This window comes from Mustelus asterias, chromosome 5, assembly GCF_964213995.1.
Source record: "Mustelus asterias chromosome 5, sMusAst1.hap1.1, whole genome shotgun sequence".
Lineage (NCBI taxonomy): Eukaryota > Metazoa > Chordata > Chondrichthyes > Carcharhiniformes > Triakidae > Mustelus > Mustelus asterias.
In genome coordinates this window covers 53,670,764-53,689,553 of record NC_135805.1, presented here as the reverse complement: position 1 = coordinate 53,689,553, position 18,790 = coordinate 53,670,764, and the positions used below count along the sequence as shown (strand labels likewise).

General features: G+C 41.0%; 1 protein-coding gene across 4 annotated transcripts in view; it reads left to right on the top strand.

Moving 5' to 3' along the window:
* The window catches only part of tfap2b (transcription factor AP-2 beta), a 57,696-nt gene that overhangs the window by 15,226 nt on the left and 23,680 nt on the right, over positions 1-18,790 (top strand). For all 4 annotated transcript variants that reach the window (XR_013497758.1, XR_013497759.1, XM_078212602.1 and 1 more), the window contains exon 4: positions 15,911-16,127. Coding sequence is in view for 2 of the 4 variants with exons in the window: in XM_078212602.1 (XP_078068728.1) it covers positions 15,911-16,127 (217 nt within the window). In the remaining 2 variants the exon portion in view is untranslated. The remainder of the gene's footprint in view (positions 1-15,910; positions 16,128-18,790) is intronic.

The following is an 18,790-nucleotide window of genomic DNA, read 5'->3' as shown; positions in this document are numbered from 1 at the left end:
TTGTTTGCTGTTCCTTATTTGATGTTATTGTGATCACGTGTGTTATGATATTTTATTGTACTGATGGTGCCAAGCATTTTTGCTTGTATCCAGGCCTTCAGCACCAGTCTATACCCAATGTTTGTGCTTCTCTCCCCTCTGTGCTTTGCCTCACTGGTTCTCTGCACTACGTTACCGGTATTGGAGTGGTGCTTCCGTTTGGTCGCGCGTCCCCCGCTTTTGTGTTGCTGTCTGTGTGTGGTAACCTGTGCTGATGTGTTGTGATTGTTTTGACATTCCCTGCACCTTGCTATCCCAATGCAAGCTCCGTGAACCGTGCACAGCCCAGCTTTCTATTTTCACCACGTCTGACCGATCAGCCTGCTCTAATCTCCGTCAGCGAGTTTTAAAAAAAGACACAGGGGACAGAAACTGCTTGTTCGCAGCTGTCACGTCACCAGGTGACTATAAGGAGATGGCATATCCGTCCCGGTTCCATTGACTCTTTTTACAAAGGGACGGGAGAGCTAAAGTGTCCGCTTGGCTTGGTTGTAAGGCGACTGCCCTACATTTTCCCGGGTGAAGTTCAGAGGCCACACTGTGAGTGATCAAAGAAGATGCCAAATTTTAGAATAATTGAATAAAGTAAGATTCTGCAATCTTTGGCTCCTCTTACTTTTCAGGGGGAAGAGTATAACTCGTGAAGATAAACGCTTTATAGCCATCTTTAAAAGGGCTGGTAACTCAAAAGAAACACTTCGGCCACTGCCTTTAAAGCTGTCACTTAAAATATAAAAATAATGAAGCTATAGCCGGGCCTACGATACATCCGCCCCATTAGAACAGCTATCGTTCCCTAATATTCTTGTTTACTACCTGTGAGCTACAATGAAGATCTTGGAAAACATGAATAGTTTTTTCTAATGTGTCTCTTACTTTCTAAATCTGATTCTAATTTCTCAACATGGGGATGATCATTTGAATCACACAATGGTTCCAAAACAGAAGGAGGCCATTCGGCCCTTCGTGTCTGCGACCGTGTATATTATCCCTTTTCAGCTAATGATCCAATTCCCTCTTGAAAGCCTCCATTGAACATGTCTCCCCCACATAGTCTCAGGCGGTGCATCCCAGATCAGCGCATGGAAAAAGTTTTTACCTCATGTCGCCATTGCTTCTTTTACCAATTCCACTAAATCTGTGACCTCTGGTTCGCCATTCTTCTAAAAATGGGAACAGTTTCTCCCTACCTACGCATTCCAGCCACATCGTGATTTTGAGCACCTCTATCAAGTCTCCTCTCAATCTTCTCTTCCCCCGCGGAACAGTCCCAACTTCTCCAATCTATCTACCCAACTGAATTCCTAATCCCTGCAACCATTCTGGTGAATCTTTTTTGATGTGGAGACAATACACATCTCTTTAACCTGTGCTTAATGCTCCCTCCACCCACATTGTCTGTATCTTTAAGATCTGGTTGGCTGTAGGGATTCGCATTCTAATCAGTGTTCTGTAACTTGATTTTGTGTCTATGTGCCCTGTTTGAGAGCACATTTCCACTCCATCTGACGAAGGAGCAGCGCTCCGACAGCTAATGGCATTTGCTACCAAATAAACCTGTTGGACTTTAACCTGGTGTTGTTAAAACTCTTACTGAATCTTTTTTGCAGTCTCCAATACCTTCATATCCTTCTTAAAATGTGTAACTCAATCTGACTGTCCCAGAAAAGTAACAAAACAACAGCTGTGAATTATTACTGCTATTAAGTTCTTCCAGAGTTATCTTTCCTTCTGCCATTAACTTTACAAGTGCGGGTCATTACCAGTAAAACCGTTTCCTCTTCGACACGTACTTTAACCGTCTTGTCAATTCATTGTTCTTTGACAAAATTGAGCTTTTTGTTTCCTACAAACTGACAAGAGCGACAACAAACTTGATTTGCCGAAAAGGTTCCTTGTCACCTCGAAAGAAAGATAAGCTAGTTGTCAATAATGACCCATACTCATTTTAAACTAAAAACAATGTAAATGCAATACCCTGCAAAGTTCACTGTAGACTGATCTTTCATGCAAGAGGCGAGTTTAATTTTGGAACGGCCAACTTATTTTTTACGATTTCCAAAAATAACTACCAATCAGTTCCCTGATCACATTGTTTCTGCAATACACTATTACTGCTTTTTCACATGCAACCATTTAAGGTAATTTCAACTCGCGGCGGGGGTGGGGGTAACAGGCTTGTTGGCATTTTCCACACGAGTAAATATATGGATATCTGTTTCTTTTTGTTCTGCCGGGAGGGCTTCAAATCATTCCCCACTTCATTCCGGTGGATGTCCGATTGACGACGTGGCCGGAATTCTCCCGTCCCGCCCGCCACGGGAAATGTAGCGGGCGGGCGGGGGTGCGGGCCATGCAAAGGTCCATTGACCTCAGGCGGGATTCTCCGGTTTTAACGCGAGCGCGGCCGGATAATCTTCAAAACAAACCATGACCATCACCGTACCCGGAAGTTGAGGGCAAGTCTGCACGATTTGTCGCGAATACATTAATTCTATTTGTTACCTTAAATTTTTATCTCGGATCAAACCATTAAAGAGGGTTTGTATTTTAAGCTGACCTAATATTGAGACAGTCGGACAGATGTAAATATTGTTTCCTCGTGGTACCTTCATTGGTCGATGATACGCTTTGTCACCGTTGCTAAGTTTTAAAAATGTTATAACATTCTACACTTGCAAGTGCATCTCAGAAAAGCACAGAGAGTGCATCACTTCCGCTGTTAAACAGATGAATTAAAAATAAAATTAAAGCAAAAAATCAACGGTAGCAGAGAGTAATTTTGCATGATTTGTTACAAAGAAAATAATATGGATCGCGCTTATTACGTAAAGCTTTTACACACGATCAAATCACTAAACGGTGGTGATAAAAACAGATAAGTCTGGTTCAATGCTCCCCGCCTCCCACCCGAATCCCTCAAAAATACCACCAAAACTGATCAAGTTTCGTTCTAAATGCTAAAGATAATCATGAAGAATGTGGATAATATCATTGGAGAGGGTAGACTTACGAACATAGGATTTAGGAGCATGAGTATGTCTGGCTCCTCGAGCCTGCCCTGCCATATGATAAGATCGAGAGTTCTGGGAGACCAAGACGGGAATATGAGAAAATACTACCTTGAAAATAAATAGTAAATTGGCTTATGTGCATTGGAATAGTAAAATAATAGGACTATAGAAATGTACATTGCCTGAGCCTTATTGTTGAGGATGAAGAGTTGTTGCTGATGTTGTTGAGGTTTTTAAAAAACTTGCTATCTTTTACATGTGGTGGTGGAGTAAACACAAATGGGGTGGCACGGTAGGCACAGTGGTTAGCTTTGCTGCCTCACAATGCCAGGGACCCGGGTTCAATTCTGGCCTCAGGTCACTGTCTCTGTGGAGTTTGCACATTCTTCCCATTTCTGCGTGGGTTTCCTCTGGTGCTCCTGTTTCCTCCCACAGTCCGAGAGATGTGCTGGTTAGGGGCATTGGCCATGCTAAATTCTCCCTTAGTGTACCCGAACTAGCGCCGGAGTGTGGCGACTAAGGCATTTTCACAGTAACTTAATTGCAGTGTTAATGTAAGCCTACTTGTGATACTGATAATAAATAAAAATAAGTGTACTGGGGAGGATATGGAAAATGATTGATGAATTGATAGAAAATTAGTTTCTACAGAAAATAAGCGGAATTAAGGTTAGCAAAACCATGGTCTCTAATAACATATACCGTAGAGATTGTTAAAAATAAGTGGGTAGCAAATCTTTGATATCTTTTCAACCTTCCTTGAATGTGCAATGTGCACCATTGGGAGGGACAGTGGACAATCTAACAATTCTTCAGAAAGGGAGAGAAGGGTAAACTGAGTGACTGTATGACAGTTAAGTCAAGCATTGGTTCTGGATGAACTCAGATAAAACTTCCAACGTTGTTCAGAGTTAAAATGGGCAGTAACATATCAGCTACCCCACTCAATAGGGTATGCAATCAACAGGAGAAACACGACTCCCATTTTGTGCAACCCCCACCCGCCCACCACCCACCCCCTCTGAAGATTGGAGCTCCACTATTAGAATCCATCATCCATGATAAAATGGGCAAGCTTAGGTTAACAAATGGGACCTGGCATGAGCTTGTGAAAGGCAAGTTCTGATTTGTAATTTTTGAAGGAGCCCAACCGGATAGAAAAGGCAAATTAAGTCAACTTACTGTACTTGGATAATTGGAAGAGAACCCATGATGTCATAGAAATGACTTGTTGAAAATGAATCAGACCCAGGGCATAAGAGGGAGGTAGGAAGATGGATGGTGGACAGAATGGAAGAGTTAGGCTAAATATTGGAAAAGGTTTGAAAATGGTGTATTACCAGAGCTGACCACTTTTGTTCCCAATGTATGAAGAGGATTTAGACTTGTGGTAGATAAAAACATAGAAATACAGGAACAGGAGACCATTTGATCACTTGATTCCACCATTGATTAATTTTGAATTTGACATAATTCAAAATGACATCATTTTGAATTATGTCAAATTCAAAAGTGACATAATTCCATATAACTTTTTTTGCTGCATACTCATATGGTTAACAAAAATCTATCAATCTTAGTTTTGAAATTATCAATTGTACAATCAAATGCCATCTCTAGAAGAGAATTCCAAATTTTGACCAATCTCTGCATGAAGAAATATTTCCTAATTTCACTCCAGAGATAGCTGACTCTATTGTTAGACTACTCTTGCTAGTTCTAAAGTTTTAAGTTTATTTATTAGTGTCACAAGAAGGCTTACATTAACACTGCAATGAAGTTACTGTGAAAACCCCTTAGTCACCATACCCTGGTGCCTGTTCAGGTACACTGAGGGAGAAATTAGTATGGCCAATGCACCTCCGCACAGACAGTGACCCAAGCCAGGAATTAAATCCAGGTCCCTGGCGCTGTGAGACAGCAGTGCTTATCACTGTGCCACTGTACTCCATAATCCCTAACAAATGGAAGAAATTTCTCCCAATCTTTTCTCCTTATTATTTTGAAAATCTATGTAAATCAATCCCCAACCTTCTAAATCCCAGGATATATAACATGAGTTAATGAATATTTCCTGTTAACTTAACCTCTGGAGTTTTGGGATTATTCTGGCAAATCTATGCTGTTCTCTCTCTAAGGACAATATATCCTTCCTCAGGTCTGGTGCCTAGATCAATAGTTCCCAACCTTTTATATGTCATTGCACACCTTTATACTATAAAAAGTTTTGAGGCAGGGCTATTTTCTCTGAACTGCCCTGTACCAAAATCATTTTTGTGGGTGATTTTCAGCCCTCCTTTGCTGTCAGAGAGAATGGTGATATGGGCGGAAAATCTAGACAGAATTGGGAAACACGGCTTTCCATGTTTTACTGTGCATGTGTGGATGTCACAAATCCTTCCACCATAATAATGCTGAGACTGATAGCTTCAGTTCTTGCTACCGCAAAATCCAGATTATTGGTATGGAAAAATGTGAACAATACAATATAAATGTAAACTCTATATGAAGGAACTATGATTTCCTTAAACACCACAGTTCACAAATAACTTACCCAGTTCATGCGAGATTTAATATTTTGAAATGGTCAGCAACATAAATGTTGACTTTTTCTCTGCACAGATGTTGCCTGATTATCTGAATTTTTCCAGCATTTTTCCTTCTAATGCCAGATTTCCAGCATCAACAGTATTTTACTTTTGTATTAATATTTTGAGCACTGTTACCTCAAGTAGAATAATAAAATATGAGGGAAAAAATGGAATCTTCATTGAAAAAGAGGAGAAAGCTAAAGCAAGTTCACAAGTTCATAAGATATAAGAGCTGAATTGGGCCATTCTGCCCATCGAGTCTGCTCTGCTATTCAATCATGGCTGATATGCTCCTCATCCCCAATTTCCTGCCTTCTCCCCATAACCCTTCAACCCATTACCAATTAAAAATCTCTCTAACTCTTTCTTAAACGTACTCACTGTCCGAGCATCCACCGCACTTTGGGGTAGTGAATTACTGCACAAGACAGAAATGTTAGCATAATGCTAATCTAATATCTAGGCATTAGCTGAACATAACTATCGATACAAGTTATTAGCATGGTTTCAGTATTGTAATTTTCAGAACAGCATATGCCATTTTTTTCCTCTCGCTGTCTCTCTCGCTTGTCCCAGTGTTTGTGTGCCCTTTTAGAGTTTTCACTTTTTGTGTGGATGCGTCGGGCCTTTGTCTTCAGCTCTAGGTCCCACTGGTCATGCACATGGCCCTGACCAATGTAAAAAAAATCTAAACCATGCATGTGTGGCTCTTCCCTGGCCGGTGCATGCGTGGGAGGCCTAAAGTTCATTGGGTGTTGGAGATGTCGACCACAGAGCTGAAGACAAAGGTTAGTTTTAGTTAGTTACATGAATCTTTAATCATTTTGAATCTTATTTTGGGGCACACTTATGGGGGGTCTACACGGCACACCAGTGTGCCATGGCATATCGGTTGGGAACCATTGGCCTAGCTCACTCACAGTCATTCAAACGTGATTTAATCAGGATTTTGTATTGCTGAAACATGATTCCCACCATCTTCTATTCTAGTCCTCTAGATATAAAGACCAGTACACCTTTTGGATTATTTTTTGCTCATGGTGTTTCAATGAATTGTGAAACTGGGCTCCAAAGCCTGTTTGAACTGCCATTGTTTCTCATTTTTCTCCCTTAGAAATTACCCCATTTTATCCTTTTTACATCCAAACTGAATGGCCTCACATTTGCCTAAATTGAAATCAATTTGAAATCAATTTGCCACAGCTTTGTCCATTCGCTTAATCTCTCAGTTTAATGTTCCACCTGCACTGCTTTCAATGCCACCTACCTTCGTGCCATTGGCATATATGGATATTTGGCTTTCTATCCCACCATTTAAACTCTTTAACAAATGTGGTGAATAGTTGTGGAAAATAGTGGGATCATTTGGTTGTCTTCAGACTGAACCAGGTAACATTCGTGTTGCACATGCCTGGAAATACTGCCCAAGGGATCATTCGAATATCCTCCTTTAGGTTTCATCTTTAATATTTTGACTGAGGTGCCAATATCTGTTGCACCTCCACAGTCAGCTTGGCCCCTATTGCGAGGTCCAATTTTAGGCCACCTGTCTCACCAGCAATGGCCCTCCAGTAAGTGCTAGAGGGTGAGGAATAGGAGAAGCCAATTGTAGACAGGCAGCATTCCCCAAGAGCCCCGCTCCTGTTTGCAAACTTGAAAGAAAATTTGTTTACCTTTTTGGATTTTACCATATATTAAGCTGCATCCACACCAGCAAAGCCTGAGCAAAGCAGTCCGATTTCTCAGTGGATTTCTAAAATAAGTATTAGATCCTCATTAGTACATGCAAGACATTTACTGTCTGTTTTATATGGCTGCTTGAAGTCTTGAAAAAGGCCTTTTCCAATATTTGGTTGGATGTAATTTAGGCAACCTTGGGGGCAAACTCAAAACTTGTTGATGACACAAAAGTAAAAGATTCATCAAAGGAGACATGGAGAGTTAGGAAGAATGATGTACAGATGTCAGGTGCAATTTAAAGGAGTTAAGCATGAGATAATACAAAATGGACCATTTTGGACCAGGAGTTCTGATATATATATATGTTTTCCAGAAAGTCACATTGCAGGTACATATACCAAAAAAAAACCACCAGTATAATGCTGGGCTTTGCAAATAGAGGTTTAAAATAAAAAGTGAAGAAGTAACAATGAATTTCTGAAAACATTGGTTAGGTCAAAGTTAGAGTACTGCCTATAGTTCAGCATGCTCGATTGCAGCAAAGGCATTAATGATATAGGAAATATACAGCCTGGATTCCTCGGAATGATACCTGAAAACTAACATTCTCTGGGGATATTTGGGGATTGGGTGGGGATTAAAATTCTGCAGACATTCTTATGCCATTACTTTGTCAGAAAATCAGTTGAAATTTTGCAGAAACAATATAAATGGCTCAGACAATTTTATACCAAAGTTTCAGTTAGCAATCCAGAGAACCCTTGTATCAATTGTCCTACACTATGCTACATCCACTAGATCAGGGAAAGCTAAGCCAAGAATTTCATAGAATCCCCACAGTGCAGAAGGAGGCCGTTCGGCCCATCGAATCTGCATCGGCCACAATCCCACCCAGGCCCTATTCCCGTAATCCCACATATTTACCCTGCTATTCTCCTGACATTAGGGTCAATTTAGCATGGCCAATCCACCTAACCCGCATATCTTTGGACTGTGGGAGGAAACCGGAGCACCCGGAGGAAACCCATGCAGACGGGGGAGAATGTGCAAACTCCACACAGACAGTGACCCGAGGCTGGAATTGAGTCAGCAGTGCTAACCACTATGGCACTGTGCCACCCAATTTACTCAAGTTTTGTTTGCAATTATGAAAACTTTTGATTGAATGATTAAGCAAATCTTATTTTCATTGGGTAGCCACTCACTGATGAGGGGGTCATCAATTTGAAATTGTCAGTAAGAGTGCATGGGGAGATGTTTGGAAAACATGTTTTTACAGAGGACTCTTGGAGCTTGGAATGTTTTGCCACAGGAAGTGGTTGGGCGGAGGCCACTATATCTTTTCAGGGGAATTTGGATGAATATCAAAAAGCTGAAGAAGATACAAACCTATGGGAGGAAGAGTGCAATGCGTTTAGCGTTCAGATTATTCCAGCTAAAGCCAGTTCAGATGTAATAATCCAAATGTCCTTTCTGTGCAGTAGATCTTCTTGGTTCCACACAACAGCTGAAAAGCAGCTTAGTGTTTCATTATGACTGTGTTAAACTACCATCATTTTCAGGATTGTTATGCTGAGCTAGTAAAATAAGAGCATTTCCACGTTTAGCTGACAACCAGTAAAACCCTATTCGGGAGGGTTTTGATGTGTACCTATAAAGAAAATGGAGAGAAGTAAACATTAAATGTTTTCACCGCGCGCGCAGACGATTCGAGTCCACTACTGACAAGCCAATGAACGTTTGCACATTTAGCAAATGTGCTGATTAGAGTGCTTGTAAAAAGCGAAATGTCAAGCAAGAACAGTAATGTGCATGTGTAAAATCCGACTCTCCACAATGGCAATAGCTTAAAGGAAGCGATTAAAAATTCTAGCTGTGAAATGGAACTGTTGTTGGAAACACTCAGAATTGCAACAACTTTGCGGAACTCAAGTTTGCTTAGCAACATGAGGGCAGCAGATCCTTTTGTAGTGGCACCACCTCTTCTTCCCGTGGCATGCAATGCGCATGTGTAGGAAGCGGCTCCACGCAAGATTTGGGTTCCACAGCTTTTACACAATTGTTCGGAACCTTGTTTTTGACAGCTTGTACATTTCCAGTCGCCAATCATACACTTTAAGTGCTTGCTGCAATAACGCATTCGCTTCAACTTGGATTTTTCACTTTTGCGTTGCTAAAGATCAAAATTTAATTCTATAGATTGAAACTGCAGACGCGAATTGTATGTAAAATGAATGATTTAGAAGCAGTCTTTTTAGATCTGCTAATATGGATTTATTTTATTATGGTTGGGGGGGGGGGTGTGTCTGTAACCCGTATATATTGGGCACGGTTATCCGATTCCCATGTTTAGGTGACACAGCATTAGCAGTGGTCTTCCATAATGATACATGGGACATATAACACGTCACTGACACTGCTTAAGGTGAATACTCATTCCTGAAACCATGACCGTTCGGTTGAAAACGGCCCTCTCGCCATTAGGAGTTATTAAAGCATGTTTGGCTGAGTGTAAACTATGAACGGGAAACTGATGCAAATAGATATCAAAATACTGAAGTAATTCATATTAACGGATTTGAGTTAGCTCGGTTTGTGAAATATCATGTGCACACTCAAATATATTCATTTGAATAACGGTTGGCAATCACACCTGATAAAAATAATGTCGATTTTCTAAGGAAAATAATGTTATTTTTAGATATTGATAGCAGAAACAAAAACTGTGCCTGCAACTAACTGAAAATGTCAGTTGTCGATATTGGGCAATATTTGATTACAGATATCTACAAATAAATGTCCTTACAGGACCTTAATTTCAGGGGTAGAATTTGCAAAGGTCGCCATAACGATTATGAAACATGTAGCGCCGAGATAATGCATTTCAGATAAATCCAAATTAGAAATTGTCAGCACGTATTATTTAGCGCCTTCAATATTCACCTTTTCTTTTGCTTTTTGTTTCCCCTACGACAATTTATTTATACTCCTCGCACAAATTGGAGGCATTCTGTTGCAGAGATGAGTGATTTCATGTTTTTTAAGGATTAAATACAGCGCAGGCCAACCGAGAAAAGGGGAAGCTAATACTTAATTGTAAAATACAGAATGGCTGCGTTTCCAAAGTGGGGTTAACGAGATGGTCAAGAGTCAGTGTGCCGTATTTTGTGTGGGAATAGCTGCCTGGCACTTTTTAAGGTAATTTACTTAACAGGAAATGAGTTGGTCCCAGAAGAGAGAGCAAACGAGGAGAGTTAAAGTAGCCAGCGTGATAAATGACGCTTTCATTTAGGGATCTCTAGAGCTCGTTTAAGTCTAATTTTCCGTATTAGCCCCTGTTGAGCTATTAATACAGTACTCAGGGACCGTGGCTCCTGTCTGAGCAGAGACATTACAGCTAACATTAAAACACACTCTTGATTTCAATATGTAGATAATGGGAGGTGTTTTAAATGTTTCTGCTAATATAAATTGACAGAGGGAGGCAAATATGATTTGCAGGGGCCTGGTCAATCAGCAATCAATAAAGTGAAAATGGTGGTGCTGTGTTACATTAGCCGGTTAAAAAAAATCAAACAAAGCAATGGGAGAAAGCGCTCACAAACAGAACCTTGAACAGTTTTTTTTATATCGGGTTAGCTTAGTGGACACGCCAGAGCTTATAATGACTATTGCAATCACTGAAATACTTGCACATTTTTACATTTGGTCAACTGGGCATTTAACAAATCGACAGATGAATGGATAGAGGCACTGCATTGTATATTCATAATGTGATCATCAACATTGCTACTCGAAGAAGAACGGAAACAAGTAGCTTAACACTTTTGTCTAGGTTTTTAAAAAAAGTTTCATTTTAGGTTCAACATTAGCTATATCAATAGCCGCACGCACTTACCCATTGACAGATATCTCTGGATCCTACTGTCAAATTAGACCTACACATAGTGAGGTAGTTTGATATGCATTCACATACAAACACGATGCATATTAACACTGACTTTTGCTGTGGATAAAGGACATTCTTGCTTATTAACTAAGGAAATATCAATTGCAAAGGCAGCTCTGGACGTGTGGATAAGTCCTGATAATCGCTGACGAAAGATAACTGAATTAGGATTGCTGTTAAATAGAAGCGAATGTCTTAGTATACTGTATTGTTTGCAGTCAGAATTAAGCACGGATTAGGTTAACTACATTAAATGTGCGCCCATTCAAGGTTATTATTAATGCATTAACTTCCATAACAATTGCATGTACACTTGCAACATATTTACACATTGCATTACGAAATCACACTGAAGATGTGAGGCTGAACATTCTGAACACGTAAGGAATTGAAGGCTTCAAGCTGCGTTTTTGTCACGGTCCATTGGTTTGCGATTTCCTCTAGTCGTTTGAACGCTATCAAGTTCGTTGCAGAATTATGTTTCAAAGCACAATCTGTTCATAATTATTAACAAATGAAGCAAGTATTATTTTCCATATTGATGATCTGTAAAAGAAATTAACATGAAAATATGCCTTCGAGATATTCTAGGGCTAAATTAGCAAAGTGATATTACAAGACTTTAATAAATATGGTTGAAAGTACTGAACAGAGCTACTGCTCCAGTGGTTTGTTTTGCACTGCACCCTGTAAACTGTTGGGCGGATGGTGTTTAGTAACTAGGCAATATCTATACTTGTGTATGTACTGATCCAGTATCACTCATTCCTTCCGTGAAACATCAAAAACGGCAAGACATACAGTCAGATAGACGAACAGATTATTTAGGCTATAAATCTATATTCGGGCATATATATATATATCTATATATATATGTAGATATATATCTACATATCTATATGTGGGCGTGTTTACTGCCCAGTTAATGACAATTCCTATTCTCATGGTTCATGGTTGCGGGATATTGCAGTGTAGAGGTGACTCAGAATGCTCTCAGCAACACATTTTCAGACCCTCCAGCACATTGAAAATTCAGACCCGTGACCCATACTTTTCACTTCTAATATTGGAATAGCTTATTGGAAGCACTAAGACTAACATACACATGCATAAAAAGTCGATGTTAAAGCGTTAGTTAAAGTAAGATATATTTTTAGAGGCTCAGAGCCGATAAAGTAACCGTCGCGAATTTGCATCACAGCAGTAATACTCTGCAATTGATTTTAGCAAGCTTGGAAATCATTTGGTAGTTTCAGGATTATCTGCAGATCCAATGGAATTAGTTACCACTAGCTTATACAGATTCACTTGTATTGTTTCAAGTGAGATTTTAACACGACGTGGCCAAAGATCTAAGCATTCTCGACAAAGCAGACGGGAAATTATGACAATTGTATGAATTATATTTCGCGACACACCGTAAACCCAATAAAATAGGAGGTGCAATGGAATGCAACTGTAAGCACACATCTTCCACCAGTGGCCAAAGGCTCTTCTGAAGTTTGCCTTAAATGTTGTCAACTTTCGTGCATCTTTTTTCTTGTTAAGAGTGCTCATATATTTCTCCCTCACTTGAAAACTGAAAGAGAAGCAAATTATATTTAACCAGCTCGATTTCCTGTGCCGAGGTTCATTGACGAGACGTATGTACACTGCCCTTCATCTGGGCAGGAGGGGGGAGGACGGCTGAGAGGAAATTTTCGACGTAACACGTTGACAAATGGGTGGACCTAGTGACCGTACGTCATTGCAATGTTGCAGTCGGATTGAAGTGAGAGAGAGTGAACAAGAAAGGTTTGCAAAGTTGACATGAAGGCAAAATACAGCGCATTCTGGAGATCTGACATTGAAAAAACCCCAGAGATTACTGGAAAAGGGTCAGCAGGTCTGACAGCAGAAACAGAGTTAAACTTTTGAGTCCGATGAGACTCTCCCTCTCTGTTTCTCTAAAAACTCTGTTGTGTATTTCTCTCTCCACAGATGCTGCCGGATCTGTTAGGTTTTTTGTTCTACCACTTTTTGCTTTTATTTGCCAAATGGGCAATTCGTTGGTCATATTTTAGTGTAAATTAACAAAAACGTGAACTCGTAACGAAATTGCAGCCGCAGATTTTTCATCAGCTTGTCTGAAAGTTGAAACTTGCCGAGTTATGCCGTCCCGAGCAGCTGGCGCAGTAGCCAAACAGGAATTGGTGTTTTCATCCCCAATTCTAGTGAGAATCTTAATGGAATTCGGTAATACACTCTCGAACACAATTGGCACTTTTCAATTGAAACTGATGAAATAAAAGTCGGTGGTTTCCTTCTGAACTGGGCGGACAATTAACTACATTACAAATGTGTTAGTGACAGCATTTCTAGTTCACAAGCCAAATTTCAACATTATTTGGAAACAGACGCGGCTTTCGAGTCCATCTGGGTTTTATCAAAACGCTCACAGACCTGGAAAGGACGCACTCGCTAGCTTGTTACCAAAAAAACTTTACCTGAAGTGGAAATTGATACGTGATCTGAGCGTGGGAACTGTAGATTCATCGAATAATAAGCACGCTTTGCCTTTTGTTAATTAATAAATGATATTTTCCGTTTTCAAACTAAACACGTTGGGTGATCTGCAGTCAGTAAGCCTAGGTTAAATATAAAAAAGGGGATTTACAATGTATGTATCCCCACAATGCAGAAGGAGGTCATTTGCCCCATCGAGTCTGCACCTAACTCTCCAAAAGAGCATCTTACCCAGACCCTAACCCCATATTTACCATAACTAACCTTCGCATCTTGGGACACTAAGGGGCAACTGAGCATGGCCAATCCACCTAACCTGCACATCTTTGGATTGTGGGAGGGAACCGGAGCACCCGGAGCAAACCCAGGCAGACACGGGGAGAATGTGCAAACTCCACACAGGCAGTGACCCAAGGCCGGAATCGAACCCGGATCCCTGGCGCTGTAAGTCAGCAATGCTGGCCACTGTGCGACCTTCCCGCCCATGAAGTCACCCAATTTAACCTTTTCTTCTTTTACTCAATCCGATTTAATTCTGTGGCATCTTCCCGAATAATCTCTTCTGCCAGACAGTGAACGCTGACGGCATTATTGCAGAAATGCTCCCCAAGGAGTTACTGAACCCCACAAAGTGAGGGGAGTAACTGAGGTACACCACCGCTGACCAGCTGGGGCTTTGAGTTCGGTTCCCTATACTGTTGGGTTGCAGTGATTCCAACCATCCAGTTTTGCCAGTCACGTCATTGCAACTATATAAACGAGGAAGAACGAGAAAAGAAATAAAAATGCTCAAAATGTTTATAATTATTTGTGTACCTTGGAAGGGATCTGTTGGGGAGGATTGCTCGAAGTCAATCAACAAGTGAGTGATTTAACGCAGATTGAAAGTCCATGACCATAGTTGGCTCTGGCTTTTATATTTTCCTCGTTTATTGGTTAAATAATTTAAGCCACAAATGCTTAAAGTAAACATATTGTGGACAAAATGGCACACTTCCCTGAAGTTGAAAATCGAGGTTTCATGCATCATTTCGGATTTTTGAGTGAGAGACGCAAAAATCAATTTGATAAATGTGCAAAATGAAATAAGATGCAATTAAAGTAATTCCGAACCCAACACATTTTTATGTTGCACATAAATTCACACCGAAATATACCATATTCCCATTACTCTGCATTCGTGAATTTTTGACTGTCGTTTATTTGTTTGATCGGTAGCAAAGTGTTTTGAAGGGATTAAGGAGATAAGGCGGGGACATCAAAGTATTTTGTTAGCCTCTGCGTATTAGCTTGTGCTAATGGGCTGCTGTCGTATTTTAATGTGCATCGGAAGCGATCACATGCAACAATTATCTAGTTGTCACCAAGAGTGTTAATAACACACTATTTTTCTCCTTTTTTATTTTAAATTGGATAATTCTTAAATTATAGAACTGATACATATGGGGACTCACCATCTGTCATAGCCCCAGTCAAGTCAACTATAATTAATAATGCATTTCAAATGAACATTAGGTTTTTTTTTACAACCGATTCGATTCCAGCCTCTGTTGCAGCTGAAGATTCCAGCCATTCCCTTTTGAAATGATTTGAACTTCCTTGACAAATATTCAGAAGAAATGCAGTGCAAGCGTTCAGTAGACATCTTTCAATTCCGTTAATCTCTGGAACCTTTTTATTATTTTACCAGGTTTTGTTTCCCAACTTGGAAACCTAGAATTCCCCATGAACATTATAATTTTACAGTCTACATGATTTATCCCGTCTAACGTAACAGAGAAGAGTTTATGTAGAATCCAATGTCGATTAAAGCACGCTCCAGGCAATGCCCCAATGTTTTTTTGGAAGAGATTGGAAACTATCCAGAAATATGAATATACATTTTCTCACAATTTCAGTTCATTACTGAAGCACAGATCCATTCCCCATGGAACTGACTAGCTTTACTTTTATGTGCTAATTATACAAACATTTGTCCGCCGAAAATATGTTGCAATTGAACCCAAACAGACCCGTTGGGCCGAATGACACTCTGGGCTTTAAATGTTAATGATGTTATATTCAGTGTCAGATGGTACCCGTGTTTAGATGGACGCAGTGCTGACTTCTGCTGTTGTGTCTTTTCCTTTCAGTCCCCCTTCCTCAGAAGAATATCACCTCTCTGATGATGAATAAAGACAATCTACTGGGTGGAATTGCTAACCATAACGAGGTATTCTGTTCGGTGCCAGGACGCCTATCCTTGTTGAGCTCTACGTCCAAGTACAAGGTGACTGTGGGAGAAGTCCAGAGGCGCCTATCCCCACCAGAATGTCTGAACGCATCATTGCTGGGGGGAGTGCTGAGAAGGTAGGTCACACACGCACATAAACCAATCTTTTACAATGAATCACTTGGAAATGTGCAGAAAAACATTCGGCGCATTTGCTACACATCACAAAATGCGTTGGACTTGTATGTCTACCGGCAGGTCGCAAGTTTTGTCCATCTGCCCATCCATCTAAATTATTCAGACGTATGGAACTCGAGCATTCTTTTTAACATACCATAATATTACAGTCAATATATTCATATTCACCCTTCTGTTTGTCCTTTCTCAGAACTTCAGAACATAACATTAGTAACTATTAAAACACAAACCTGGATGTCAGTGGACATGTAAGAGTACAGCTATGCCAAAACCTCCTGTCTGAAACTTGTATGTGTAGCGTGTATACTCTGGCAGATCTGAGGAATACTGTCTGCTGCATCACGCAATGGGGTTAGTCACAAAGCATCCATACGTAAGGATGTTTGAACACAGGTGATCCTCCCATGCTTCGTTTTGTTAAAATAAACAATGAGGGCATTGATCAGAACATCAGCTTCCTCGCTATGTGAAACCATATCTGGAATATTGCGCACAGTGCTGGTCTCCTTATTTAAGGAAAGATGTAAATGTGTTGGGAACTGTTCAGAGAAGGTTTACCAGACTAATACCTGGAATGGGCAGGTTGTCTTATGACGAAAGGCTGGAGTTTAGAAGAGTAGGGGAGGCTTGATGGAAACCTTTAGATCCTGAGAGGTTTTGACAGGTGGATGTGGAAAGGATGTCTCCTCTTGTGGGAAAATTTAGAACTAAGAGTCACTGTTTAAAGATAAGGGGTCGCCCATTGAAGATAGGAGGAGATATATTTCCTTTCATAGGGTATGAACCTTTGGAACTCTCTTCCTCAAAAGGCGGTGGAAGCAGAGTCTTTGAATATCTTTAAGGCAGAGCTGAATAGATTAGTACCCTGAGCTGCAAGGATGTGGCACGTTATGGGGGTAGGCGGGAATGTGAAGTTGAGACTACAATCAGATCAGCCTTTATCTTATTGAATGGGGAGCAGGCTCGAGGGGCCGAGTGGCCTACCCCTGGTCCAAATTGGTATGTTCGTACAATAAAAAAGAATGAAAATAAACCGGATCCTCACCCCCAATATGTTTTACTCTTCTGAAGACTGCAGGCAAGGATTTCACTTATTTCATCACACTAAACTGATTTTAATTAAAATCTTTGGAAGTGCTTTTACCCCACCAAACTATTAGATAGGGGAATGTCCAGACACTTCTACCGTCACATCAATGGAGATTCAAAAGTATAGGCAACAGTTTAATTCTATCCATGATTGTACCCTGAAGCTTCAGTACCCTGAGATGCAGCACTCTGAGCTGTAATACCCTGAGCTGTAATACCCTGAGCTGTAATACCCTGAGCTGCAATACCCTGAGCGGCAGTACCCTGAACTGCAGCACTCTGAGCTGCAGTACCCTGAGCTGCTGCACCTTGAGCTGTAATACCGTGAGCTGCAACACCCTGAGCTGTAATAACGTAAGCTGCAATATCCTGAGCTGTAATACCCTGAGCTGCAATACCCTGAGCTGTAATACCCTGAGCTGTAATACCCTGAGCTGTAATACCCTGAGCTGCAATACCCTGAGCTGTAATACCCTGAGCTGTAATACCCTGAGCTGTAATACCCTGAGCTGTAATACCCTGAGCTGTAATACCCTGAGCTGTAATACCCTGAGCTGCAATACCCTGAGCTGTAAAACCCTGAGCTCTAATACCCTGAGCTGCAATACTCAGAGCTGCAGCACTCTGAGCTGTAATACCCTGAGCTGTATTACTCTGAGCTGCAGCAATCTGAGCTGCAATATCCTGAGCTGTAATACCCTGAGCTGCAGCACTCTGAGCTGTAACACCCTGAGCTGTAATACCCTGAGCTGCAGCACCCTGAGCTGCAATATCCTGAGCTGTAATACCCTGAGCTGCAGCACCGTGAACTATAATATCCTGAATTGCAGTACTCTGAGCTGTAATACCCTGAGCTGCAATACACTGAGCTGTAATACCCTCAGCTGCAGTCCCCTGTGCTGTAATATCCTGAGCTACAATACACTGAGCTGTAATACCCTCAGCTGCAGTCCCCTGTGCTGTAATATCCTGAGCTACAATACACTGAGCTGTAATACCCTCAGCTGCAGTCCCCTGTGCTGTAATATCCTGAGCTACAATACCCTGAGCCGCAATACCCTCAGCTATAATACCCTGAACTGCAATACCCTGAGCTGTAATACCCTGAGCTGTAATACCCTGAGCTGCAGCACCCTGAGCTATAATATCCTGAATTGCATTACCCTGAGCTGTAATACCCTGAGCTGCAATATCCTGAGCTACAATACCATGAGCTGCAATAACCTGGGGTGCAGCACTCTGAGCTGTAATACCCTGAGCTGTAATACCCTGAGCTGCAGCAATCTGAGCTGTAATACCCTGAGCTGAAATACCATGAGCTGTAATGCCCTGAGCTGCAATATCCTGATCTGCATTATCCAGAGCTGCAGTGCACTGAGCTGTAATACCCTGAGCTGAAATACCATGAGCTGTAATACCCTGAGCTGCAATATCCTGATCTGCATTATCCAGAGCTGCAGTGCACTGAGCTGTAATACCCTGAGCTGAAATACCATGAGCTGTAATGCCCTGA